This window comes from Pygoscelis adeliae, unplaced genomic scaffold (genome assembly GCF_000699105.1).
Source record: "Pygoscelis adeliae isolate BGI_AS28 unplaced genomic scaffold, ASM69910v1 Scaffold36, whole genome shotgun sequence".
Classification (NCBI taxonomy): domain Eukaryota; kingdom Metazoa; phylum Chordata; class Aves; order Sphenisciformes; family Spheniscidae; genus Pygoscelis; species Pygoscelis adeliae.
The window spans coordinates 336370-364219 of NW_008824934.1; the positions used below are offsets into that span (position 1 = coordinate 336370).

A 27850-nucleotide genomic window follows, 5' to 3' on the forward strand; every position below is an offset into this window, starting at 1 on the left:
ATAGGACTATATGAAATGACCACCCAAAATAGTAAGGCACTGAATTCTGATACTGGAAATCTATGCAGTGCTTCACACCGCAATTGCAGGCACTTTGCATGTATGCTGGGTAAGTTTTATAGCAGCAGAACCCAGGGCACGAGTTTGCAGAATCTACAAATAGAAACCAAGGAATAAATGGTTCCACCAATGCTTTAATATGTTTTTTAAAATGTTCTCTAAAATTCACCATATATTTTAAAAATGATACCCGCAAGTTGTAACCATTCTTAGAGTTTGGAAGCAAGCCAGATTTTTGGTCACGAAATAAAGCTTGTTTTCATTATGTTATGTCACCTGGAGAAAGCAAAGTATCTTTTACATTTATGGAATTGAATTTCACTGTTTTTAATGGGGTTGTTATATATACACATAATTAATAAACTAAAAGAACCTATTCCTTTTGAACACATATAAACAGAAGTAATTATTTTTACCAGATCCCAGTCTATGCTGCGGAAAAACGTATGAGACTTGATATCAGAAAATCCTGTCTGTGGCTGACAACCAAGCCTTTCTTTGGGATCCTGCGGAAAACACAGAAACTCTTATTACATACTCTTAAGCCAGTTACAGTCCATGTTTGTCAAAAGCCCACATACACGACTCCAGCATTCCCTATTACTACGCAAACTGCTGCTAAGATACACATATTATGGCTATCAAGGGATTTTTGTTCTTTTTTCTTTCTTTTAATGACATTTGTTTGAAATTTCATTTTTAAATGATATTTTACACCTTCTTAAAATAAAAAGTCTAGATTTATTTAGTAATGTATAATTCATATCCTTCCTTTCTCCATTAAAAATTATAATGGTTCTACAGATTTCAATCAGCTTAATTAAATGAGTAGTACGTATTACAGAAAAAAGTTTATAAAGAAGCCTATAGTTATTTTTTTCCACTAGATGCAGGCTTTTTAATCAAGTCTGTGCTGTGGAATTCCTTCAGTAAATTAGCAACTAACAAGTGGGGTTTTTTAACATACAGGATACCAAGGTTTTATAGGTTTTCTTAATAGTAAGCAGATTAACTTCTTAACTGTATTGCTTTCAACAGGAAGCTCTGACTTCCAGATCTTAGATGCTAAAAATAAGAGAGTGTTATTTACCTTGTTTAAAAATCCTTTTAACACATGGGAAGCCTTGACAGAAAGAAACCTTGGAATCCGGATTGGCTTCTCAAGAATAACTGTTACAGGTTTAAAAACAGCAATATTGTTTTTTGTTTTATGACATTGACCATGATTTCAATACAAACACTGTATTATTTAAATATGTTACCATTTGGAAAATGGGAAGATACGGTAATTATTTAAAATAACGCAAACAAAAGGAGCTACAGTAATTCAAGGCACTGTTATACTGACATTTCAAGATTTCCTATAAGAAATGTTAGCTTCATTATCTTTTTCTATTGTTTGTAGTATAAACAGGGAATAAAACTTTTTCAGTGTCCTCAGTGTATGGAAAAGTGTGATTTTAAACAGTAAGTGATTTAATATTAGGCTCGTCAAGACGACCATGGCAGATTCTGTTACATAATTGCAGTAACTAGTTTAAAGAATGATTCTGCATATTAGGGAGTAGGCAACTTTGCAATTCCCCAAACTGTTACAGACTTTCTATTGTAATAAATATGGCAAGTATTACTACTGTTGTTTAGAAAAATTCATACATCACTATTCCTGAAGGGTAAAACTGAAAAAAAAAGTTATATTAATTTCATCAGAAGTTTAAAAAAAAAAAAAATTAAAAGTTATCAACCTGTAGTTTTGCTCCAGATATGTTTCTGTCAACAAAGACCCTCCCATCCTCTCATGTAGCACTGAATTTTAAAATTCATTCTTGGCCTGTGGACTGCCTTCTAACAAAGATACCATTCCATACAATTTCCGTCTGTTATTTCTGAACTGTGGACATTTTAAAAAAATATTTTATTGTCTGAAGAAGGCTTCCTAATTCCAGACCATTTTATCCGAGTTCAACGAAATAAATTCCTGCAATAAAGAACTGGAAATATTGGGGCCCTTTATCTACAGTAGATCTACAGCCAGCTATGGGATAACAATGGAAAAGGAAAACCTAACTGTCCTACTGGAACTCCTAATTTTCATTATTTCTCCCCCCAAGAAAGGGAAAAAAAAAATCAAAATAACTATACCTTGGAAGAGGTAATCTTCAGTGTTCATGTCTGGATTGTCAGTAATAATATCAAATGGAGACCTTCCTGCCATCATTTCAAACATCAACACACCGAGAGCCCACCAGTCCACACTGAACCCTGTAAATATTCAGAGCAGATTTTCAGTCAGGACTCCTTGAATTTAGGTGTTCTCTCTCATATAGATGAAGATTAATGGCTTGGTTCTACAAAGAACTGAAATTCTCTACTTTCACCGAAGCCACAGACATCATGACTTACACTATCATTGGATGAGACTTGAGAGAGTTTTCTGAATTGGGATTACAAAGGTAATCTGTATAGCAGTGTAGGTATCTGCCAGACAGCAATGCTTCAGTGAAAATTCAGTGTATTTAAACTGAAAAATTTCATTTTTTTTTTTTACAGTTGAACATTATAGTATCTTATAACTAAATGACCTATTGATCAGATCAGTTCACAAATAACAACGCTGGTTAAAAAGACTATTATACCTTTGACTTCCGCATGAGCAATAACTTTTTGTTATAGCATTCTATAGCCTTGTCTGGAGGACAATAGTAGCTCGGGTGTCAAGTTCTTCAAGGAGTGGACTTGGTTTTGCTACAGTATCATTTAATAGTTATTTTTCAGGGAAAGTATGATTTAAAAGAAGCTGAAATGAGTGATTGCAAGAGAAAAACAAAAATAACCGTACCATTTCAGAAAAAATTAAACTGTACAATATCCATTCAATTTTTTTAACATATAATGGCACAAAAATGTGGAAATTAAAAATAATTGTATTTGAACCAACCTACAAGTAGAACTTTGCTTTATGATTTATTATAACTACAAATTGTTTAGTCACAGCTTACCATATTCTTCTCCTCTGAGGATCTCTGGTGCAATATAATTTGGTGTCCCACAGAAAGTGCTTGTAGTGTCACCAGGGCCCAAACCTTCCTACATGCATAAATCATTTCATAAATTAAAAGCTGACCTCATTTTCTGGGAATTTCCCTTAATTAGACTTATAAAGCCAAGCTACTTAGGGAATCTAAAGACCTTCCTTTCAAAAAAGGCAACGCTAGAGCAAAATAAATACTCATCGTGCTCCAAGCTGGCTTATGACTTCACAGCTTATCTTCAGCAAATTAATTGATTAAAATGGAGTCACAACACATTTGTAACAACATTTTGCTTACTATATACAGATACATTTAAAAAATTTCAGCTCAAAACCAATTTGGAAGTCCTTTTCAAATAGATGTTGGGAAAAAACCTTCTATTTTTAGGAATGAAGGAATCAAACTTTTACATAACTGCTGTATTCCAAGTGAAGCCCCACAACCTGTGCACTTCGATAGTGGAGAAACATTCTAGTCCAGAGTTCTTAGAAATTGGTGCAATATCTATTCTATGGAGGGAATAAGACAAGCTTTCCTCATTACGTCACCATAACGTGCCTTAACCATGTTCCAAAATAAGCTAAATAAAAATTAGTATTATACACTCAATTCTTGGACTTCTAAAAATCAACACAATGCCAGTTGCAATTTTGGCTTCAGAAACTTATTCTCACCAAGAAATAGACTGGATGCTAATCTCTTTTCACATACTAGCTAGAAACAGCGTGGCAATAACAAGGAGACTTGAGGTCAAATCAACAGCTCTAAGGGGATAGCAGAATTCTTGTCAGATTACAACCACTTCAGTCACGTCTGGCATTCTAACTTCACACATGTAAGTTTTAAATTTAGTATTTTCTATACTCGTATTTTCTATTGACCTTTTCTTGCTTTCCTCTGCATCATGTTAAGTACACGCTACACTTTACCAGGTGCTTTGAAAGCAATGCTCTCTAAATTGCCTCTCAGTGCCAAAGATTGCAGCCTAAGAACAGAGATATTAGAGAGCCCCTGTTGGTTAATAATCTGTACAGTCCAGCCACAGAGAATGATGAATGCAATTCATATTCACAGGAGCACAGTTACTAAGAGATGGAAAAGACCCTTTTAAAAACATACTTGTCTTAAAGATAAATTTTCTAACTTGGGTCACGTAGGAAACTTACAGAGATAGAAGAAATGAACTTGGCCAACAGGTCAAACTTCTTGAAATACACAAAGAAAAAAATCACAAATGTGGTTCTATTCTTCAACAGTCATTTTTCAGAATAAAGTTCCTATTCCACAACCAAATTCTGGACTCAGTAACACTAGTGTTAAGATAAGGGTAACTTTTCTCAGTTTTCTCTTAATGTCACTGGATGCAGTATTTGACTTAAAAGCATAATCAGAGAGATATACTACTGAATGACAAAGTGACAAAAGAAAGGTAAGAAAAATCCCACCTTGCACATGCCATAATCTGTTAATTTGATATGACCCTCTGCATCTAAAAGAACATTGTCTAGTTTTAAATCTCTGTAGATTATGCCTCTTTCATGTAGGAAGTTCAGAGCAATACAAATTTCAGCAGCATAAAACCTGAAATTAAAAAGGAAAAAATTCATATTAGCATTAAGATTATACAAAAGCTAGTGCAATTAGAAAAAAAATCTCTTCTTAAAACATCAATTTACAGTCAGCTTTTCTCTATCAACAGTATACCAAAAAGAAGCTACACTTAATTCATAAGGACACCAATCTCAGATATTGTAAAACCATTCCTTAAATTAATATGGGAAATTAGCTTTTTCATTCTACTAATTAAGAAAATACTTATTCTTTATCCTACAGAATTTTTTCTGAAAATTCCAAGTGTGACACAGAAAAATCTGTATTTTCAGCTTAAGAGTTATGATGAGACTATGTAGTGCAAAGCCATGCAAAATAGATTTTTCATCTTCTCCTACCAACACTGTATTAATTCAACATAAGACCAAAATAAGTAGAATAGTTACATCTTCTATCAACAGATCAAAGAAGCATTGCCTAAACACAAAGCGATAAACAAAAGTAAATAGGAATAACTGTTACCACTTATCAAATGCTTACTTTCTTTAAAAAAATACATACCCTTCAAAAAAATAAAATTAATTTTTTTCCCTGGGCAGTACATTCTAAACTTAAGAATCAACCTTTTGTTTTTTCTTTACTATTCATATTCTTTTATGGACTAAAGTTTGGAAAGCATTTCATACAACATTAAACAACTACAACACAAAAAAACCCACTATAACTGTGTTAGTAAAATACCTTGCATGTTCTTCGGGAAGTTTTCTTTGCCGTTGCATATGAAACATAAGATCTCCCCCATTTACATACTCTATGACAAGAAACAATCTGAAAGTATATAATACAATTAATGGATTCCAAGGAAACTCTCGAGAAGAAAAACTATTCTTATCCTTCCAATTTGAGCCATTTTCACTTCCACTCTTGAATTAGACTTGTAGATTTCTTATAGTTACAGAAACTATTTAAGAGAAAAAAAGAGAGTACTTATTTGATCCATATTATGTAGGATCACATCCTTTATTTAAATGCCAGACTAATGTAAAGGAGAGGCAGCTGCATACAACAGGCTACTATTTGGTGTGAAACCTGCAGAACTATTTAAACAGTACAATAGACAACAGCATTTGCCTCATATAATGAGGTACTCACTCAGCAATAGATGTAAAAAAAAAAAACAAAACCCTAAGCATATAATGATATATAGACAACTTTAAAAATTACTTAGAAATAATAGCAAAATCATGGAAGTATGCTAGAAGATGACACATGGCAAAAATGAAAGTTTATCCAAAAAAGATAAAATTGTCATTAATTTGAAAAAGACATAATAATAACAACATAGTTACATGACTATCTCTTATTCAAAGATGTTGATTCTTTTGACTTTTATGGAACAAAATTCCACAGTATAAAATTCGCTCAGTGAGTGCACTACTTTGAATAACAACGTCTGATTCACTGAAAAAAATAAGCCTGCCTGAAACAATGCTGATTACTTAAAGGTTTTAAGATTAAAAAATACTTCAAAAGATGCATCAATGTAAATTCAAACCTTTCTTATTAAATCTGACACAGATTTACCCTGATGTAATAATTATTAAACTGTTACTCTGCTTGACTAAATATTGTTCCTTTTTAATAGCCAAGCTGTAGCATCAAATCTGAAGAGCTTTGTAGATGAAATGTCGTTTATATATACCTAAGTCAACAAGGCAAAATCTGAACATTCTCATTTGTATTTTTGATACAGTTTTGCCACTAAAAGGTCACCATCTTTTAAAAATTACTTCATCGTTAACAATAATTAATGAGTATCTGGCAATATTACAGAGATCAATATGTTTTGTAGGATTTGTGATATTAATTAAATAGAACTATGAAACAGCCTGCTGTTTGTGCTGGTTCAGTTCCTGAAAAGCTCAAACAGATCTATTGAAAGCAAGATGACATAAGACTCACTTAGAGGAATGTAACCCAAATTTACTTTCTAAAAAAAGTAAGTTTTATCTGAATAGCATATGACACAATAATCTTTCTTCCAGTTAAGGTTACATGATCTAGCATATTATTAATATACACATACAAAATTATTTCCATTAAATCCTATGATCATCACTGACTCTTCCTGATACACTGTTAAGAAACATATTGTCGTTGCTAGAAGAAAAACAAATGTTCTGTTTTATTTGTATAGATAGACTGAGACTAAACAATTTGAGGACTGAAAGACTCAATTCACATATGTCCATTATTTATCAGAGATGAAAACTAAATTTGGTGAGCTAGCAGGACAGATAATGAAATCCCAACCTCCCTTGACTTTGCCAAGACCTTTATCTGTAGAAAAACGTGAATTAAAAGAAAGTGTAATGGACCCACTTCTGTTACTCTCTACATGGCGTATTCACTAAATGGAAGATCTGGGCACAGAAAGGCTGCAGCATCAAGGCTTATTAGTTCCTCTGTAGAACAAGTTTTTTAAACAGTCTTCTTAAAACAAACAAGAGAAAAGTCAGTAGGGGAAAGAAATATAGGTGGAATCAGCCATATAAAAAGACTTCTATTACAGTTTGCAGGAAAGGTTTCATCCTTGGGAAAATATGATCCAGGCAACGCTGCCAAGGTCAGAGAGACCTACAGGATAGAAACATGCTGAGTGAGAGTTTCTTATGAAGGTTGCGGCTGTCCTAGGAGGCAGTATTTCTTTATACACCTAATCTTCCATGAGTTGAAAACTCCTTTCCATATATTCACACACTGGAAAACATTCCATTTGGAAAACACATGCTCCAGTCTCTCAGCCCATTCTAATTGGTAACAATTAAATATTTTTTTTCCTTTGAAAAGGATTCTTCATTTGAAACACTTGAAGTGTTGGAAGACTTAAAAGGTAAACCAGGAAAAACTACTGGACACAACCCAGCTTGCAAGTCTTTCAGTGGCCTCCCCACAAGAATATAAACACTGAACTGAAATTAAATAAACAATAAATAAAATAGATAACAATGCCCTGAGTATTTTATTACAGCATTTCTGATATTTTTTGCTTCCAACTTTCCTTTCCTATTTAGAAGCTTCCAAAGCTTTATCACCATTCAGAACCTGTGATGTAAAGTTGCTTGTGTCAAGCCATGTTCAAGCACGGAAGTGTGTGAATACTGGCAGTCCTCGCTGGTTTTAGAAGGATTTACTCAAACACCAATGGTTTTGCAGGATGGAGGTTTCAGATTATTGCCATCCTCAGAAGACACTTATCTGGCAATTCTGGGCAAGCCCAAGGCACATATTTTATTAGGATAATAAAACAAGCATCACTAGTATCTGAAACAATGTAAACAGCTACATTTAGCATCAGTTAGCATCTTTTTCGAGTACACATTTCTTTTATCTTAAAAATTCATTTAAAATTCTATTTAAGAGAAAGAACATGTTCCTTTGGAACTTGTTTTCTTTGGGCCAGTTAACACAATCTGACATTGATAAATTTATTCACTTGAGATCAGTTTCGTGCTTCTCTTTGCTCCTGTAATGAGGTTGTAATTGTAATTTTATAACATTACAGCTATAACCAATTGTGAATTCGTGACATTATGGCTACATCCATGGCAAATGGCTAAAGTTATAAACAAAAAACTCTAGTTTCACTGCAAGGAGAAGCTAGGCTGGAAAAACAGGACTCCTAAAGATACAACAGGAATACAGAAAGCTTTGACTACGTTCAGCATATTTTTTTTCTATTTCTGCTCCTCAACTATGTCAGCGTAACTACCAAAGTGGCATGCAAAGGATCTTTCTATTGCTGACTTCAGCCTTTTTCTTCTTTCCAATATTTATAAGAAACCTCATCCTCAATACTTCGCCCTGCCTGACCACCTGAATTTTTATATAAGATGGTCAATACTACCTAGTATTTGGTGAGAAGGTGTTTGTGAATGTTGGTTTAACTGTTTCACAACAGTTTGTTAGCTGTCTAAAGATTTTTTTTTTTTCTGTCTGCAAGACAAATTTCTTTTGGTCAAACCCTTAGTCAGTCACCTTTGGAGATCATTCTTCCTCCCTGCTCCAAAAATCTCCCTAGTCCATGTACCTTCAAAACGCTCTTCATACAGCTTCTTTACTTCCTTTATCTCACCTATGTTTTCCCTGCTAGGAAAATGCTACTTCCTATGACTGTAACCATTAAGGGGTTGAAAGTTTGGGGGCTGAAGAAATCGTACAGTACATGTCTTCATATTTTAAAAATGACTAATACACACTGTAATGAACAAGCGATTATTCTTAAGGATAAATGACTAGATAACCCATGAAAACTTCTTAAAACTCTTTGCACTCTACACTGCATGCCGTCCAAGTAAGCCAGACAGAATGACTTTTATCTTCTGATTATGATACATATGGCACTAGGCATTATAAAACTGTAATGGTAAACAGGTGCCTGTGAAAACAAAAAAATCCCAATAAACCACAAAACCCACACACATCCAAATTCCCCAGTGACATACATAAGCATGGGCATAAAAGTTGTCCTTGATTTTCTTCATATTCCAATTACAAAGTAAGAAGCAACTAATCCACTTCGGATTCTGCACACAAGGACAAAAAACTAGTATTTCAAAGTAGCTAAGAGTTTATTAAGCACTTTTTCAAATGAAATCACATACTTCATCAATATGTGCTAAGGGCTCATAAGCCTCATATAGGTAAAAAATACTTCATACACATGTAGGTTTTTAAGTTATTATTAAAAACTATTATTACTGAGCAGCCCAACTCTTAGGCTATTTTGAAGAACAGAGAACTACAGTTTGGCCCTCTGAGAACTGATTCGGCCTTCCTCAGTAGGATCAGTTATTATAAACTAATCTCTTACAAAGCTCTGTTTTACCCTGCTACCATCCTCCTATTCCTGAAGCCACACAGCCTGTGCTCAGTAAGACAGCTCACAGTTCCTCCTCATTCTCATTCATCTTCTCCCTTCAGATCTGGACCTGGAAAACCCTGCCTTTTTCTCCACACCACACTGGCTAAGCTACCCCGCTAGAACTGGCTTTGTTGTAGTAGTGAATCCCTGACGATACTAACGCTTCCTTCCAAAAATTACTGACTGTGTGATGGCAGTGGTTATGGTTGCTTTATGAGAAGCAGTTAGTACAATGATCAAGATTTTCAAAACAAAATAATTTCAGATCTTTCTTACCGACTTGTTGTTTGAAAGCATGAATGTAAACCAACTAGGAATGGGTTACTGGATGCCTGTTCAAACACATGTTTCTCTGTCTGTACCCAATCAATATCCTGAAATAGAGTAATTGAACAATCAGAACTCCTGCTGGATAACCACTGTGGGTATTCCCAGAAAAGAAATTGTGAACATCTATGCTCCCTTACATATACCATTGTTACATATGTTCTTCAGAAAGACAAAACCCCCTAAAATCTGGAGAAAGTTATAAAACATTTTAATTCAATTATATATTCAGAAGTTTCTTAACCATTTAGAAAGGTCTGCACAAAATTTAAGCCATTAAAAAATATCATACGTCTGCAATATTTGATACACTGCTCATACCGCTTCATAGAAATAAATTCAATTATCTTAGATAAATGATCCTAAGGCTGCTGAAGCAACTCATGCCCGTAACAGAAGCAATGTGAATCTCCAGTTTTATAAAGTTCAAATAAACTGAACTTCATTTTCTCATCCGAAACTCAAAATGAATTCAATGAAACTACCAAAACCTGATTAGTTTGTCCAATCAAAATCATTCTTAAAAGTATCACAGACTACCCTTAATACTTCAACAGGGAGAAGTCCTGAATACCCAGTGCAATGCCATATAATAAAAACCTATCAAAATTTGAATAATACTAGCATAGTACTGCAAAATTCAGATCTGTAATAACAAAACATTTAATCATTTTTCAAATAACCATACAAAATTTAAACCTTACGGACAACTGGTTTTAGCAGTAGATATTCACTCTTCGTGCAATACACCAATCATGTTCCACCCTGCAAACACTCAGTACCCTGCCAACAAACTAGAAATATAATTGTTCTAAAAATTCTCCATTTCCAACAGATACTTCCAGCTTTCCAATCAATCTGGAGACAACAAAGACACATACTTGAGAAACCAGGCCTTCCTGTCAAGAATAGTTAGTGAAACTGAAGTCTCAAAGGAAATCAAGAAACGTCACCATCAAATTAAAGAAATCTGTTATGTTTTGTGTTCAGACACTCCTGAAGATGTAACACCTTGGAAGGGTAAACCTGGATCCAAACATGAGCCAAGAATCCAATTTTGAATAAAACAACAAACACGTCCACTTCTTTTTGTTTTTACTGAATGAGCTTCTCTTAAAGATTCTTTAAACTAACCCCTTAATTATTGTACTTGTGTACTAGTACATTAGTATTATACTAGTGCACTACTGTTAAGAAGATTAAGCTTAGAAAAATTTAATAGCAAAAGCCCAGGTATTTGATTTGCTTCAATCTCATTTAGAAAAGAATCTTTACTTCTCTCCAATATCAACCATTACCTGGAAAGCACTAGCTGATTTAAACATACTGACACTTGCTATGTAATTAACTTTCTTTCTCCATGAAACACTTCCTAGGTGAAATTTCCATTACTTGCAATATCTCATGCATTCACAGAATTCAGTGAATTTCCTATCAATTCCCAGAATTTCATTATACAGCCTATCTTATGGAAAATAAAAACCAATTAGCTCAATGTTCTATGTAATTATCTATGAGAGCCACTATTCAAGAAAGACTTTTCTCATCTACCTCTGATTCTCAGGAGCAACTGCGTAACTCATTAAATAATACTTTTCTTTAGCTTCTACCTTCTTGGAAAAACACACGTTAAAAAGGAAAGAGCAAATAAACCACACAACAGTCTAATCTTCGGTCATAAAAACAAACATCAAATAAATGAGCAAGCCAAAGTATTTTAGAAGAACATTACAACTTTACTCTTCTAACCCTAGCCTCTGGAATAATGACAAAAATGGCAGCCAGAGAAACTGATTGAAACTACCAACACAAACAGTACTTAAAACAATGTGTTTTGTTTTTTTGCCCAACATCCTACTTTCAAGAAATCCAGTCTTCCTAACAGCATAAAATTAATATAACGTCATCAGCTTAAAAATCGCATTCTATTTGACAAATTCACTTTCTATTGTAAGAACAGCTATATAAGAAATTCCCTATGAGGTGAGACTGCTTGTCCATTTCTTTTAAAATTTTATTTTATTAGAGTTTGGGATTCCACCCACAAGGATGACACAGTACTTCTTTACTCTTCAAATATTTGTGTCATACCTTATGTACCCCATCATACATACTGCCACTCCTGCGTGAGCATGTCACACTGCAGCGTTCCAATAAAGCTGGTAGCCCGACACCACTTGTTATCGTTCTGTCAGGTCTCTCAGCTGTTTTATCAGGGCTGTGGTCTGACCACGTGGATTCCGGTTACCCCATTACCCTGTTCCATTACTTAACACGGCAGGTTCCAGTCTAATGGCGTTGTAGGTGGTTCAAATCTGCCCTCCTTGCTTGCTGTGATTGGTTCATCACATTTACAAAAAAAAAAATAGAATGGATATAAAATCTATACCTTTCAAGAAGGGTGAATATTAAAGGAAAAAGATGAAGGGTTGGGTTTTTTTCTTTTTCTCCCCCCCCCTACTTGTGCATTTGAGATCCAGTATTAAAAAAATTTCAACAGGATTTTGAAAATAATCGAGAAACGCAACACTGAGTTCTGTGGCAGACAGAATTTTTTTCACATGCCAGTTAGTGACCTCAAATGGTAGCAGCATAACTTTTTTAAACCCATGGAAAAAAATATTCCAGAGTACTGTGTCACTTGCACATAAGCTCTATAATCGTGACTGTAAGAACACAGTTTGAGCTCCCATTCTGAAATACAGACAATACTTTGCAGCTACATTCATTTGCCTTGGAAAACATCTTCGTTTTCTTTCAAAATTAAGTGCCCAAATTCCACCCTATTTATCTCATCACCTACAGATTAGCACATCCAGGTTGGAATATTTTTCACGTGCATCCTAAAACTATTAATAAGTGTTAACTGTTATTAAAATAAGGGACATTTCTCTCAGATTTAATCTTGGAGCTTCATGCAGAGAGTTGATGACAAATGAGTTCAAAAGTCAGTAGAACTTCTATTACAGAAATGTCTAAAACCTTAGCTGCTTTCTTAGTTGAATGTTTTTTTGTTAAAGCATACTAAGTTTTTACAATATGTAACAGAATGCAATTAACACAGCCTTTTACCTCATCATCATGGACCAATTCTTTTTTCACTACTTTCATAGCATAAATTTGATCATTCTTTTTTAACCGAACTAAAAGAACTTTGGCATAACTTCCACGTCCGATAACTCTGATTAAATCAAAGTCCTGTAGTCCAAGCCCCTGAGAAATCTTAATTCCATCCATTCCATCAATGACTGGTTTGATATCCTGTATAAAAAGAAACAGATGCTAGAAACAGAAGACATTTTCATAGCAAGTAACTATTAAAGCAAAGAGGTCTTTAACCACTGGACAGAATTTGCTGAGTTTGCTTGTCATTGTCATTGGCACACAGATCTGAATGGCTGATTATAACACATTCGTTTAGAAATGTTTGGTTGGTATTGGTTTTGCTCTTACTAAAAGTTACTGTTTTTCAAAGCAGTAGTTTGTTCAATGAATCATTTAAATATTCCCTACTGGAAAACAGAAGGCGATGCCTTGAGAAATGCGGTTTTATTCAAATTCTTGAACCACAGGCCATGTAGAATTATCCTTTGCACAAAGTGAAGACCATCTTTCATATTCTGACAGATGTTGTGGTACAAATTAATGAAGGCTATCTAAAAAGAGGATGGATAAGGAAACAATGATTTGCTAATGAATGTTATATAATGAATATACCCGTCTTGGTTTCAGTTTAGGCAACAGCTGTCTGTATCAAGTTCACTACAGTTTTAATGAAGATTTCTAATAGGTGCCGGGGAACATACAGAAGCAGATGCCAGTTTCTCAAATGTGAGAATTTGCAGGAAATATTCCACTATGAAGAATGTTATTTTAAAATTCATTATTTAAAAAGATAAAATTTATCTTGACTGTTTGCTGGAATTAGATGTGAATACATGAGATTGAAGATCAAGCAGCTGAACTAGACAAATGCAGCATGTACTTTGACGTTTCATGTTTTACCAATATATACAATGCTTTGACATACTTCCATGGCCTATTTTTATCTGACCTCATACTACTGTACTTGTAGACAGATGAGCATTCTGCTGAACTATGGAAAGTATTTATATAAAGAATCTTGACCTAGGATTGACTGCTATTAGAAGAGATTGCTCTGAGCTTAAAGATTCTAGTCAACAAAGCGCCCAGAATGCCACTTCCTCTCTGTAGGATACCTTAAATTATTTTAGTAAAGCTCAAAAGTAAGGTGGGAAAATCAGAACAGCATAATTCAGGACAGTTGAGCAAACAGCACCTATCAAAATTTAAACACAAACAGTATCTACCTGAGCACTAACCATAGCAGAAGTCAGCAATTCTAGACAGCAATTAAAATTCTCTGATGTGTTTTAAATCTATACCCTTCCATCTCTGAACTTGAGATAAAATCTAAAGACATGTGACTGAAAATAAGGCAGTCACTTATCCAAGAGCAGGAACTACTTAAGCATGAAATAATGGTAGTGACAAGTATTGTAGTGGAGGTAGAGGGAAAAAAAAAGGTGCAGGCTCGTTAAAAGTGGGATATCAAACTAACTGTTAGTGTTCTGCAGAGTGCATCCTATTTATTAAATATGCCAGAAGCATTTTTAAAAGAAATGTCTTGAAGCCCTTTAGAATTAAAGCGTATTGGGATTTTTCAAACTGCTTTAAGGGAACAACATTCGTGGTATGCAGAGACTGTGTCAGGCCGTCTACAAAAGAGCTGAAAAACAGAGTTTAAGTGTATGTTATTCTACTTGTATATCCACAGGAGTTGTCTATAAATTATTAGGTATTATTTATATGAAACATGTCAGAGAGATGGATAGTTAATGTATTATCAGACTGAACCAACTTTCATAATGATAGCCTGCAGAGGTAGCCTGAGGGTGATAAAGAGTGTACAACCATTAGAAAGAGCAGCCAAGACAATGTCAAAGCCACCATTTGCTGCAAGGACCAATAAAGTCAAACCCTCTGCTAAATCACTGTTGTTCCAACATGAATGGAGGGGAGAAAAAAAAAAACCAAAAAGTCTTTGTCGCATCATGATTGGGATAACAAGAGCTGTATACAGAAGAAATCTGAAAAATCCAACAAAAATGCTTAAAAAAAAAAAATCAATTTTCAGAAAGAAAACCCAGACTTCTTTTTTTAAAAGGTAGCAGAAAAAAATAGGACAAATAATTAGCTATTTTATAAAAAGTTGTATGATTAAGAGTGTATAAATGTGAATTAAAACAGTATTTTTAAAAAATACCTCAGAGTCATCTTTAATGTTGTCATGTTTCCGGTTTGAAGGAATGTAGGGAACTGGAAAAGAAATCAAATAAGTAATACGGTTATTAAGGCCTTAATCAGAAATAATTTTAAAAATTGATACATGGAAAGATGATTTAGTAGCTTATGGTCAGCAGTTTGCTTTAAATACTACGGGACAGCTGATCAAATTTTTCTACTTTATTCTTGTAGTCCTGACAGCAGGTCCTACGGGCACTGCAGAAACAACCAACTCTGAGACAGTGAGAAATTCATCAATGAACCTTTGAGCTCATAATAGTATCTGACAAAGCCAGAGTCATTTTGGAGAATGGGTATGATAAATGGGCCCTTAAAAGAAGACAGGTTAAACCATCAAAAATATTAACCTAGAAAGAGTACTCCAAATTGCACAAAATTAAGAAATTCTTAAAGTCTGAGGGTGCACTTATATTGGCATCATAGTTTCGATCTGAAGTGCAGGGGTTTTGTTTGTTTTAAAAAGTAAATCGATTGTCGCCAATTGCTCCGTGCTCAACTTCACATTCTGGAATGGTTTCAGAGCATATGAATTTAGGATGAAACCGAACCAGACGATATGCTCCAGAGGTACGTTTACTGTAACTGAGTCCCTAATAAGCATTTAGTCCATTGGACTAAACTAGAGCTAATCCAAAGTAAACTTTAAAAAACCCCCAAACAGGTAGAGTGGAAACTGGGCCTCCAAATGGGGAAACACGTGAATTCCAACTTAACAAGAAAGTACTCACTTCCATCAGTTTCTTCTGAAGGTAGGTCAACTTCATCATTTTTATCATCTAACTGAGGTTCCTGGGAAGGCATGACCGAATCCTTGCAAAATACATAAGTTATATAGGAAAAAAACGTCGGTTTATGCAGTTCCTTTTAAGTGAGCATGTCTTGCCATACAACTACAATACAACGAGAACCTTACGTTTGTATCTTCCAGAATGAAAACTGGATTTTGTAGAAAGTATTTCCGAATATTAACATTTTGTAATGCATTATAAAACCAGCCTACCAAAAGCTTAAATACTATGTCAACTGTTCTCTGCAACTACAACAGATGTTTAGCTGTCTTCTAAAATATTAGTATATTTTATTGCAAAGTTCAAACTTTAATTCTATTTAAGACTTCTGAGTCTGTTTCACAGGGAACTGTAACAAAATAAACACTTCAGCATGCTGTAACACACTCAATTTAGAGCACTGGCATATTCCTTTCCTGTTTAAAAAACATTAATTGTTACTCATCATGCAAGGGTATTGCATAAATTGGTAAAGATCACAATACCAAATAGTTTTACAGTACATTTGGCCCCTGGTCTCATTCACAACTCAATGAGACGTGTAGGACTATTCTAGTAGGTATAGCAACATGCAGAAATAAATTGGCAAAGAATCTAGTCATGTCAACGCACATCATACGCAATACCAATAAAGAAAAATACTGGTTTAAGTTTTGAGTTAGAGACAACGTCATGCAACAACCAGCGAGATACTGGTTATATTCTGTGATGAATATGGGGAAGGGCTAAAATTCAGGGATATAGACTAATGTTTAAAGCCTAGGAAAGACACTAGCGTTGCCACCGGAATATATGAGGGGAATGGAGGGGATGAGAATAGTACTGGAGAAACTGAGATGGCAAGAAGATGAAAGCAACAAGCCTTTTTGCAAGTGGTAGTGCAAAAGCACACTAGTGCCTTAGTTCTTAAAACATTCCCATAGGCTAAAAAGAACAAACGCTAAGATTGTCAATGACAACTCTTTATCTATCTGTAAAATACAACAGGTCTACTGGAGAAGTCAAACTCAAGCTTGCTCACACTTAAGTCATATCACAAGTTTTCTTTTCTCACTTTGTCTCTACTGCTCACAATCCAAAGGCTTGTCCTCCATAGATATTTCAGAAGCTGAAAACCAAATACCACCACGTATTACAAAACTACAACCATGCACAGCATTTAATTACTTCAGATGCACATCTACAAACAGCAACACAGGATGCAATGAAACATCTTAGCTTTATACAGAATGCAAACTTACCATATGCCTTTTGCAGGTCAGTGGAACAAGTATATGACAACGTTTATGGACCAACAATTTGCAGTTGATACACTTGTAGCCTTGCCTTCCGAGACCCCATATCCTTTCACTGCACTGGCCACAATACGCTCTCTAAAAGCCAGAATGCATATTATCAATTCAATTCTCAATTCCTTTCTGTAGGTGAGTAGTTATCTAGCAGCAAGAATCCACCCTACAAGAACCCATCCTAGTCACCTCCTAATAGATCTTCAATAATAATTCTTGTAGAATATCCAGGGTTTCCCTAATAACTGAAGGTTACAATTCATACTTAGAATTCAGCTAAATGCAGTACTTTTTTAATGAATGTTAAGAAAACAAATATTTCAAACATATGGAACACATTACAGCCTAACATTAGCAAATCATTCTTAGAGAATAAGTATATTTTGAATTTCAGGTTCTGACAGAGGTTACCCAAACAAAACTGACAGGAATTTGTACTACACAATTATGCATAAAAAGCACCCAAACTGACTGCTTTGGAGAACACTGGCATAAAACGTTACAAAAGACAAGTATGAAGAATGTTTTATATCTGCACCTATATACTTTAACAGTGGTAGAACATCAGTAGAAACTCTGCATAATTAAAACTCATCTACCAAGTCTGATGTAAAACCTCTGTATGTTGCACTATTTAATATCAAAAATACATGGCCTTTTTTATACATGCAACAAAATGGCATCTCAATAAATTAAATCAAAATGAGGACAAATTAAGAAGCCAGACATTCTACTGCTGACTTTAACAGGGCAGGTCTTAAAATAATTCTTCCAGTGTTTGTGTGCTGTGGTCATTTTATCCACTTGACCCAAAATGCCAAATAGCAATCTGAGATTCTTGCACGCCAAGAAGTCACCTAGCCTCAGTTATCCCTCTACACAGTGCACAGGTTGCCAACAGAAGACTTACTCATTATTCCCTATCTGCAAATTTTCTCCAGTAATTACTGTAACAGGCTAGGACATTGCCTATCATTCTGCAAGCTGCACATGAAGTCCTGCACTCATCCCCCATTTCAGGCGTAGACAGAACTCTGCAACTGTCCCAAAGCCACAAAACAGTGAAAGTCTGTTCCTCCCAGCAAACTGCAAGTTAGAGTGTGGTTATTCAGATCCTCAGACTAATGAATCACACACAGTGTCCTGCCCAAAAGCGTTAAACTACTACAAATCCTTACTAGTAGTATGGGGGGGAAGAAATAATGATCAAAGAATGGATCATTTTTAAAAAATATTTTCTGTATTGCCCTTCTTATATTTTGACAGTTGTAGAAAACAAAGCTTAACTACATCCCATTCATCTGCACAGCCAGTCCTCCTTGATTAGGAGAAACCCAAACTGCATTGCCCAGGAAAAAAAACAAAAAACATACTGCCTAATAAAAGAGGAAGCCTTGGACATCTATAGCCACTTCTTTCAAAATTCCTGGTCCATCAGACTTCCTTCAGTATTCTTCTATAGGTTTGGCAGCAGTAATATTAAGACTAAATAAAATGTCTTAGGCCCTGGAAATGACATACAAGAAAATAATCTCATTTACTTCAGTCAGATGCAGGGAAGCGAGGGGGTGGGGGGGAAGGATGTAGGGGCAGCTCCCAAATTCCTTCAGTAACACAGGTATCCCTCTCATATAACCTCTCCAAAACACATACAAACACAGCAATAACAACAAGTTAACCTTTACATTATGTTCAACAAGATTAAAGTTTAGATTCTTGCATGTGTTCATTTACCTGAATTATCTGAAAAAGTTTTAAAAGGTTATTTTGAAAAAGGAATAAATTCATAAGGTAATACTCCAGTCTTAATTCAGTCAACATTAAAATTTGGTATCTAATTCAGTAATACATATACATATCTGACCAAAATTTATTATTAATTTATACATTTTAATGTCACACTTTACAGTTCATGTCAACTTTATTACTAACTTCAGTCGGATATGGTTTGTGTTCTGGCTTTATATGATTTCACTTCTATACAGACAGTTACAACAAAGTAGTTTTGTTTAGGATTGTTGACAAATGTTGACAAATTCACTATTTGCCTAATTTCAATTAAAACATCATTATCTATAACTTTATGGATTATTAATGTGGCAGGTATGCATTCACAACGTTTCAAAGAAATATGTTTTAACTACGTAGCAAATAAGCACAAAAAAGTATACATTTCATACTATAAATTAATAAAATTGATTTGGTACACCACAGTCTACAAATGCATGTTATAATTCAAATATATGACTTTTTCACATATCTAGTGATAAGATACTGAGTTTTAGGGGCCTTTTCCTTCTTTCAATGCAGTTTTGGGGTGGGGAGCATTAGGAAAAAAAAATGCTAATTTAATTTAAAAAAAAAGCGTTACTGCTCAATCAAAAAGTTAACTCACCTCACTGTACTCAGTTTTTGTATGGAATTCCCAAAAGCGTATACTACATTTGTATATATGCTGCAGTACTTAGGCATAAAGGGATAAGTGAAGGAGGTGTCTCAGCCTTAAAGCTACATTCACTTGCTTATGTGGATTAAGACAGACTCTCAACGCAGTTGTATTTTAGCTCAATAAACCAGATTCTTTTTTCTTAATTAGATTATGTAGTATCTCAGATTCAGAATAGTTAAAGCTAACGTCAAGAGCTCTAATCTTTAAGAATGACAAAAAGTACTGAAGGCAAAAGATTATGCTAACAAGCAATCAAAACCACATAAAGAGTGGAGAGGGGAAAAACTGCTCCAAGTATGCATCAGTTTAAATAGTCACAAAACCAGTTTTTTAGAGGCTTTAAAAATAAATAATTTCCACCAATCATATTATTAACTCCATCCCAGATTCAAAGACTTTCAAGTTCTTCCGATTGTAATGACCTGAATAACACTGCATAGACTGAAAGTCACATGAATAAGCATCTTCCTTTCTTTTCAACACTCAAATACAGAAAAAGCACAGACTGAGAAAACAATTACCACAGAACATTACCAAAACCCAACATTTTATGCAACAGTACTCACTCTGTTAAAACGTTTCGCTTGAAACAAATGCCCATTCACTCGGTACAGCTTCCTCCATCTTCTGGCTCCACGTCGGTAGATTGATTCTAAGGAAGAAATTAAAAAGGTGTAAAGAAGCAGCATGGTAGCACAGCAATACCAGACACACTATGTTAAGCAAGTTGTGACTTAAAACAATCTTGCTTTTCTAAATATCAACGCACAGCTAAAATCCCTGCTGGGTTTTTGGTTGGGGTTTTTTTTTTTTTTTAAAGGCAGCCGTAAAGGACAGCTTCTGCAGGATGTGCTTTCACCACTGCCTCTCCCTTTTCTCTATCCCTGTCTCTTTTTCCTCACATGATCATAATCTTGTTACAGTTTCTTGGCTGCTTGCTGTTTGAGCCCAGGTGAGAGGGACAGATAACCGTTAAAGAAACAGCTTCCTCTAGTAGAATTACAATGCTGATCTCACTGTGACACCTTCACATGTAAACACGTAAAGGATGTTTGGTGCTAACAGTGATTTAGATGTGCAATATTAAAGATATTACAAGTCTTGAGAGTTACATTATTTGACCTCATTTTTATCTTGCCATTAAACATTACCAAAATACTACTTCTGTTAGGAAAACAGTTCAAGTGCAGGTCTGCAATTATTTCTAATATATTCTAAACAGAACAACAAGAAATCATTTAATCTGTTTAAGCCAGACTTCCCAAGAGGCCATGCATGACAGTACCTAACATCTACTCCAAATTACTTTTGTTGTCGTCGCTTTTCACATATATATGTGCAATTTTTGTGTGACTGGCTAATTAGAGAATTTGGTATTTAATACTAAGTGTTGAAAAATGTGTTGTGCAACACCAGTCCTATTTAGAGCTGCACACAGCTGTAATGGTGACAGAGCCAACCCCTGCCACATAAGCAGGATCATGAGCTTTCCACAGCAGGCAATACCAGTGGGTACTGGGTGGAGTGGGGAGTACAGGGGGAAAAGAAGAGGGGGGTGAGTTAAGCAAAAAATTCAGCAGTGATGTTAAAACTGACAACATACTCTACTATCAAGAGGCTAAAAAATATATATATAAAAAAAAAGTCAGATTTGGCAAGATTTTCATTGCTGAATAATTAGTTCTAATTAAGAGATTCAAACTTAGGAGTTCTCAAAGTTTACTGTAATATTTGAAGTTAACAAGCATCTTTTAGACAGTGAGACAAGTCTGACACATCCCCTTAAACATTTCCAGGAAAAGTATTTTACAGTGGTTTTATGGGTGCTATAATATCCTCTTACTTGAAAAATTAATGTGAAAGACTAGAATAATTCTTATTTCAATACCATTATTTTAAAGCTATCTTCAGTAACATGGTAAGATTTTCCAACACAAAGTTTTAGCTGTATGCCTTTTTAAAAACAAATTATTTATACTAGTTATAATGCAACTTAACACAGTTGGCAGCTGGTACAACATATTAATTTTTCTGTTCAAAGTAGATGAAATATAAGTAAGGCAGTTTCACAGGGAATGGAGAACTAAACAGCATAGGAAGTATAACTCCCTCCGTCTGAGAAGACAACAGTAAAATACACACTTTTATGATATCTTGTGGATGGCTACATATATGCTATATTTGGTACCTAGGTACACTGGTTCTCCCAACCAAAACAACTCAGTTTCATAATAAGCAATTGTATTTGGTCAACATAAAGTGATCCTTGCTTCTTCCCTGTCACCTTAACAGGGTCTATCATATTGCTTTATTTTTCTCTTTTAGAACAGTTGCAACTTCTCCGTAAGAATTTCAGTCAGGAAACAGGGGAGGGGGGTTGTGTTGGGTTTTTTTGTTTGTGTTTTTAAACTGAGAGTCCAATATTATGTTAGCTGTTAAAGCTGTCCTTTAATCAGTGTAATACAAGTGAAACAATTTATAACAACCAATATTGTACGTAGAAAAATATGCAATGCGAACTAAAATGCCCCAGACAATGCAAAGAACATTTAACATAAAAACTCAAAGTTGATAGACTTGACTGATAAACAGTACAGTTTAATACCTTGTCAGAATGTAGCAAATTTATAATCCTCAGAAGCTAATGCAAAACCATCTTAAATTTTCATCTTTAATGTTTCTGCCTTTCAAGTTTCAAACAGTTAAGTTTTAAATATCCACATCTTATCAAAGATGAAGTCTTTTTTTTTTTTTTTAATATAAAAACCCACCCATTTTCACTGTCAGAAGAGAACACAAGTAGTACATAGTTTCTTTGTTGAAAAGTTGTTTTAACTTAATATTGAGCAAGCCAAAATCACAGGCTACTGACATACGATGTGTGAACACTGATTGTAATACCGGGTCTGACCTGAGATACTCTATTTTTGTCCTTCAAAAGCAAGGCACAAGTATTGAAGTTTCTGTGACTCCACAAATCTACAGTGCCAAATCCACAAACATCCATATGTTACTCTATTTGCATGTGCAAATGTTTACTTTGCAAGCATTTGAAACAGACATTGCACTATTAAACGAATTGTTAACAATTTGAAAAAACCCAACTTCTCAAAGAAGCTGAAAGACTGCATGCCATAGAAGCGGCAAAGATACAGGTACTAGAATAGAGGTGTATCACCTGATATGTTTATTTGACTCACAGAGCTCTTCAAAATCTGCCAGATATAAACTTTAAAGCAAACAAACCCCCCCGCTTTTCCTAAGTGCAAAGAAAATTTAAATGAGAACCTAGCAAAACTATTGCAAAGTTTTTGCCTAAATATGCTCGAACACAAACATCAATGAGAAACTGTTCCACCATTTGTAGGATGACTTTTCACCACAAGAAAAAAACGACTTCACAAGGATTTTTTCCAAAATAGCTAATTGATTCATTAGACAAAGCACCATATGGAGGCAACCTAATACATCTGTGTTCTGAACATTAGCTTATCACTGACATGAGGAATATTAAGTGAATGATAAGTTAACAAGCAGCTTGCACTGATGAAGTCTGTAAATAAAGGAGCAAGTCACTTCCCTAATTAATGATAAATATTAAATCAAAGTCAGGGTTTTAGATCATATACTTGTGAGGCAACAGTCTAACAAAAACTGAACTTAATATAGCATAGCTTTAAAAAGTAGGAATCTCTACAATTTACCGCTATGACTGCCACTGATCCAGTGTAGGGTCTAAGGCAAATCAATTCCTATGTCCCATCTCTAAAAGGGGCCAAGGCAAAAAATGAGAAAACAGCGACCACTGAAAGACACACCTTGATATCACAAGTTCTATTTTTATTATTACACAATAAGACTAAATTTCTATCACAGAATAATATGTTCTTAGTACTATCAATAATAGTATTCATTTTTGTAATCCATATTCAGCCAGTGGCACAAAGTCTAGTTGGAGTCCAGTGACTATCAGTGTTCCCCAGGGGACAAAACTGGCTCCAATCCTCTTCAACATCCTCATTAGTGATCTGGATGGGGCAGAGCAAGTTCGCTGATGATACAAAACTGGGAGGACTGGCTGATACACCACGTTGTTGTGCTGCCAGAGAGACTTCAACCCCTGGAGAATTCAGCAGGCAGGAACCTCATGAAGTTCAAAGGGAAGTGCAAAGTCCTGCACCCAGGGAGGAATAACCCCATGCACCAGTATATGCTAGGGGCCGACCAGCTGGAAAGCAGCTCTGAAGAAAAGGACCTGGTGGGCACCAAGTTGAACATGAGCCAGCAATGCACCCTTGTGGCAAAGGCGCTAACCGTGTCCTGGGCTGCATTAGGAAGAACATTGGCAGCAGGTCAAGGGAGGTGATCCTTCCCCTCTATTCAGCACTGGTGAGGCCACATCTGGAGTACTGCGTCCAGTTCTGGGCTCCCCAGTACAAGAGAGGCATGGCGCTATTGGAGAGAGTCCAGAGAAGGGCCACTAAGATGATTAAGGGACTAGAGAATCTCTCATACGAGGAAAGGCTGAGAGAGCTAGAACTGTTTAGTCTAGAGAAGAGAAGGCTCAGAGACATCTCATCAATGTATACAAATACCTGAAAGCAAGGTATAATTAAGACTGAATCAGACTATTTTCAGCAATGCCCAGTGACAGGACCAGAGGCAATGGGCACAAACTGAAACACAGGAGGTTCCATCTGAACATCAGGAAACACTTCTTCACTGCGAGGGTGACTGAGCACTGGGACAGGTTGCCCAGAGTTTGTAGAGATATTCAAAAGCCATCTGGACATGATCCTGGGCAACCTGCTTAGAATAACCTACAGAACTGGACTAAAACGTGTATTCTATGTATCTAGTAATGCACTCATGAAAGAGGACATCCTTAAAAATTCACTTAAGGATTATGGCAGATTATAAAAAGGAGTTTGGGTTTTTAATATCATTATTATTTTGAAGCATTATCAGCTTCAAAAATCCTAACTACAGCTATACTAGATCAAAGAAACCATCTCGAACACTAAACAGATTCTTAAAATGGCAGTAAGTATATATCTTGAAATAAGAAACAAACAATTTATTGTCAGTGTTCTGTGTGATGTGTGAACAAAGCTCTAATCTTAGTATGCATTTCACCCCTACACTTCATATGGGAAAAGGACACTTTTGAACCTGAAACAAAATGTTTTGGTACGTGTTTCTAGAACACTTCAGAATAAAACAAGTAAGGAATTCTGTGATTCTTGATAACCAAGAACTAATACAAGTTTTTACAGCCATGATTGATCCCAGCCACCTAGAAAAAGGAATGCCATTACAAAGGCATGAGTATTTAATTACTGCATTTAATGAAAAAGGCTACTTTTTTTGGTATATGAACAAGTTTAGATGAAAACTCAAAAGGTATTTTAAGCTGCTAACAGGGATAACAAATTTTTATTGGGGAACACATATATTCTAATTACAATGAATGTACTGAATTTTATCTACTTCCAAGACTGGAAAATTGGAGGGAAAAAAAGAGACTTTTTCAAGTTAAGATTACAAGGGAAATAAAAATACTCAAACTGAATGTCTGAAACAAAATTAACCAGCTGTCTCTACATAAAAAGCAGTGTGAAGCAACTGACTGTTGCTGTTGTGCAATTCTTCCCTCTGTTGTCAAGCTGTGCAACTACATCACTAACAGTAATGCACAATGAACCTTGTAAATATATTTAATGCTGTTTTTTCAGAGACATTCCCTAGGGTTGTTTTTTTTTAATCTTTTAAAAAATATTGTAGAAAAAACTTAAGGAAAAAATTAAACATACAAAAAAATGTAATTGTGGATATAAATGGATGAGCAATTTGTCTATTGTTTAGTGTTCATTCCAAGTTAACTCATCTACAGAAGATACTCCCCCAATTCAATAATGACCTCCCTCAGAACTTAGCAGAAAGGATGTGAACCTTGCCTTTGAAAACATAACTTGGTAAAGTAAGGAGAAATAGAAGAAGGCACAATTATTTGTCAAATGACAACATACTTTCCCAGCACTGGAGAAGAGAAACAATTTAAAAGACAGGCCCAACCTGCCCCAAAGCCCAAAATATTATTTTTCTGTCTGAAAGTTTATAAATGCTTGTATTTTCCAGAATAAGTAAGCAAATTCATCAGTTGTCTGAAAAGTGTGGTTTACACCAATGAATGGCAGTAAGACGGCCACAAAAAAATTATTTCCTCTGCATTTGGATTTACAAATGCAATTCCAAAGTCTGCTTTTATGTGATCAAACTATAATGAAATCTTTTACTATACTAAGCACAGAGATAATTTGCTATTGCTGCAAATCACTTCTCAGAGATTAATGCAACTTGTTTACAGGCCAATTACATTGCCTGCCAGCTGGACAGTATGAGAATGCCCAGTTTTTGTTTTGTTCTTTTAATGTTTTGCTGAGCAGACAAGTGAGCATTCTTTCAAAACCAACTCATGAATTACAAGTAGGAAATTGATATTGGTATTTCAGTTAGACTCTGAATTAGATAAAAACATAAAAATAATTCCATATAAAGAAAGGACAAATTTTGGGAAAGTAAATTCTAAAAAACTTTGATAGTATGTTGTTTCACATAACTGTTACTTAATATGTCCCAAATAATTAAACTGAAACAATAAAACTGCCTTCTGAAGCACGCAACAGACATACATTGTATGGGATGTTAATTGGCCCTTCTTTTTATTATGAATAAGCGTCTCTACAATTGCTATTCCTTTTCAGAAGTTAGAAAAAGAAAAGACAGTATCCTTAACAATATATAGGTATTAACTGCTTTCACCTCTTGCAGTTATTAAAATGGTTAGAAGACAGCATTTTATTTTTTATTCAATTTAATTTAAAACTGATAAGCAGTTGGGGAACCATATCCCCATCCTTCTTTTCTTTTTCAACAGACACTAAAATTAACTACAAAGTCAGATCAACCTCTATTAAAAAAAAAATCAAGCACAATTAAGATAGCAATAATGACAAAGGAAGTGTACTACATATAGTATCAGCAGAGAACCAACAAGGAAATAAAACTATCTCACAGAACAGTAATATTTACCCAGCATTTATTGCAACACAGCTAAAATACTGCTTGAATATCCTATTCCCCACTGACTTAGAAGGGGGTCAACTGACTCCCACTTCAGGACTGCTAGGTGGAAAACCTGTCCTCCACACACACTGTTTTCTCATGCACGACCTCTTGGTTGCTCATATTCAGATCCTTCTGTTAAAATGGCTCCATGCCATTGCAAGGTGGTAAGTCACATTTACGAAGACAATGCCATCCAATAAAAACAGAGCCAACATCTCGTTTTGAAAAAGCCTCTCCGCTGCACTGGTGCTGTATGCCCCTTCAGATCAATCACACCTGTTAATGCCTTATGCTCTTCAAGTTAAAAAGCTCATTATGAATGGCTATTAGAAAATCTGGATTGCCTTGTCATTAAAAATACTGATTCCTTTCAGAATACATGAGAAAATTAAGAAACCAAGGGATCTAATAACTATTTTTAAAAATACAGGCTTTCACTTTCAAACAAAAAAAATAATACAACCTTATATTCACAGAAATGCAAGAAATAAAATGTTTAGACAATACGTAAGTTGTCCTTAAAAGTTCCCTTTACTTATGATCAACAGAGGGACTGATCAATCGGAAAAATATTGTGGATGAGGCGTCAGAGATGCACCTCACAGAGAGACACCCAGAGCGGAAGACAACGATGCATCCTACCAGAACAACAAGCAAGATAGTTACTTTAGCTATCAAACAAACAGGAGACATCCAAGGATTTGACTTAATATCTCTTGAGCAAAAGAAAATAATAATCTGATACTTTAAAACAGATATCTAAACAATTAGTAGCAAACACAGTTTACAGAATTATTTCTTGAAAATTGCAATGGAAATGTAACCCTCCAACAATTATGGTAAACAAATGCATGAGATAACTTGGCATGTTTCTGGCAAACAAACAAACAAAAAACAGAGACTTAAAAAAAATCTCATAATAAGATACAGCAAAAACCACATTTTAAATTGTTCCAGATTGCCTTCACGCCAAG

General features: G+C 35.0%; 1 protein-coding gene across 1 annotated transcript in view; it reads right to left on the reverse strand.

Moving 5' to 3' along the window:
- PRKCZ (protein kinase C, zeta) overlaps window positions 1-27850 on the reverse strand; it is a 68053-nt gene that overhangs the window by 15750 nt on the left and 24453 nt on the right. The window contains exons 5-16 of the mRNA XM_009325134.1: window positions 20315-20400; window positions 17252-17383; window positions 15951-16032; window positions 15182-15234; window positions 12967-13155; window positions 9844-9941; window positions 5385-5471; window positions 4538-4673; window positions 3060-3147; window positions 2203-2322; window positions 1151-1230; window positions 477-566 (exon numbers count right to left, since the gene is read on the reverse strand). Of these exons, the coding sequence (XP_009323409.1) occupies window positions 477-566; window positions 1151-1230; window positions 2203-2322; window positions 3060-3147; window positions 4538-4673; window positions 5385-5471; window positions 9844-9941; window positions 12967-13155; window positions 15182-15234; window positions 15951-16032; window positions 17252-17383; window positions 20315-20400 (1241 nt within the window). The remainder of the gene's footprint in view (window positions 1-476; window positions 567-1150; window positions 1231-2202; window positions 2323-3059; window positions 3148-4537; window positions 4674-5384; window positions 5472-9843; window positions 9942-12966; window positions 13156-15181; window positions 15235-15950; window positions 16033-17251; window positions 17384-20314; window positions 20401-27850) is intronic.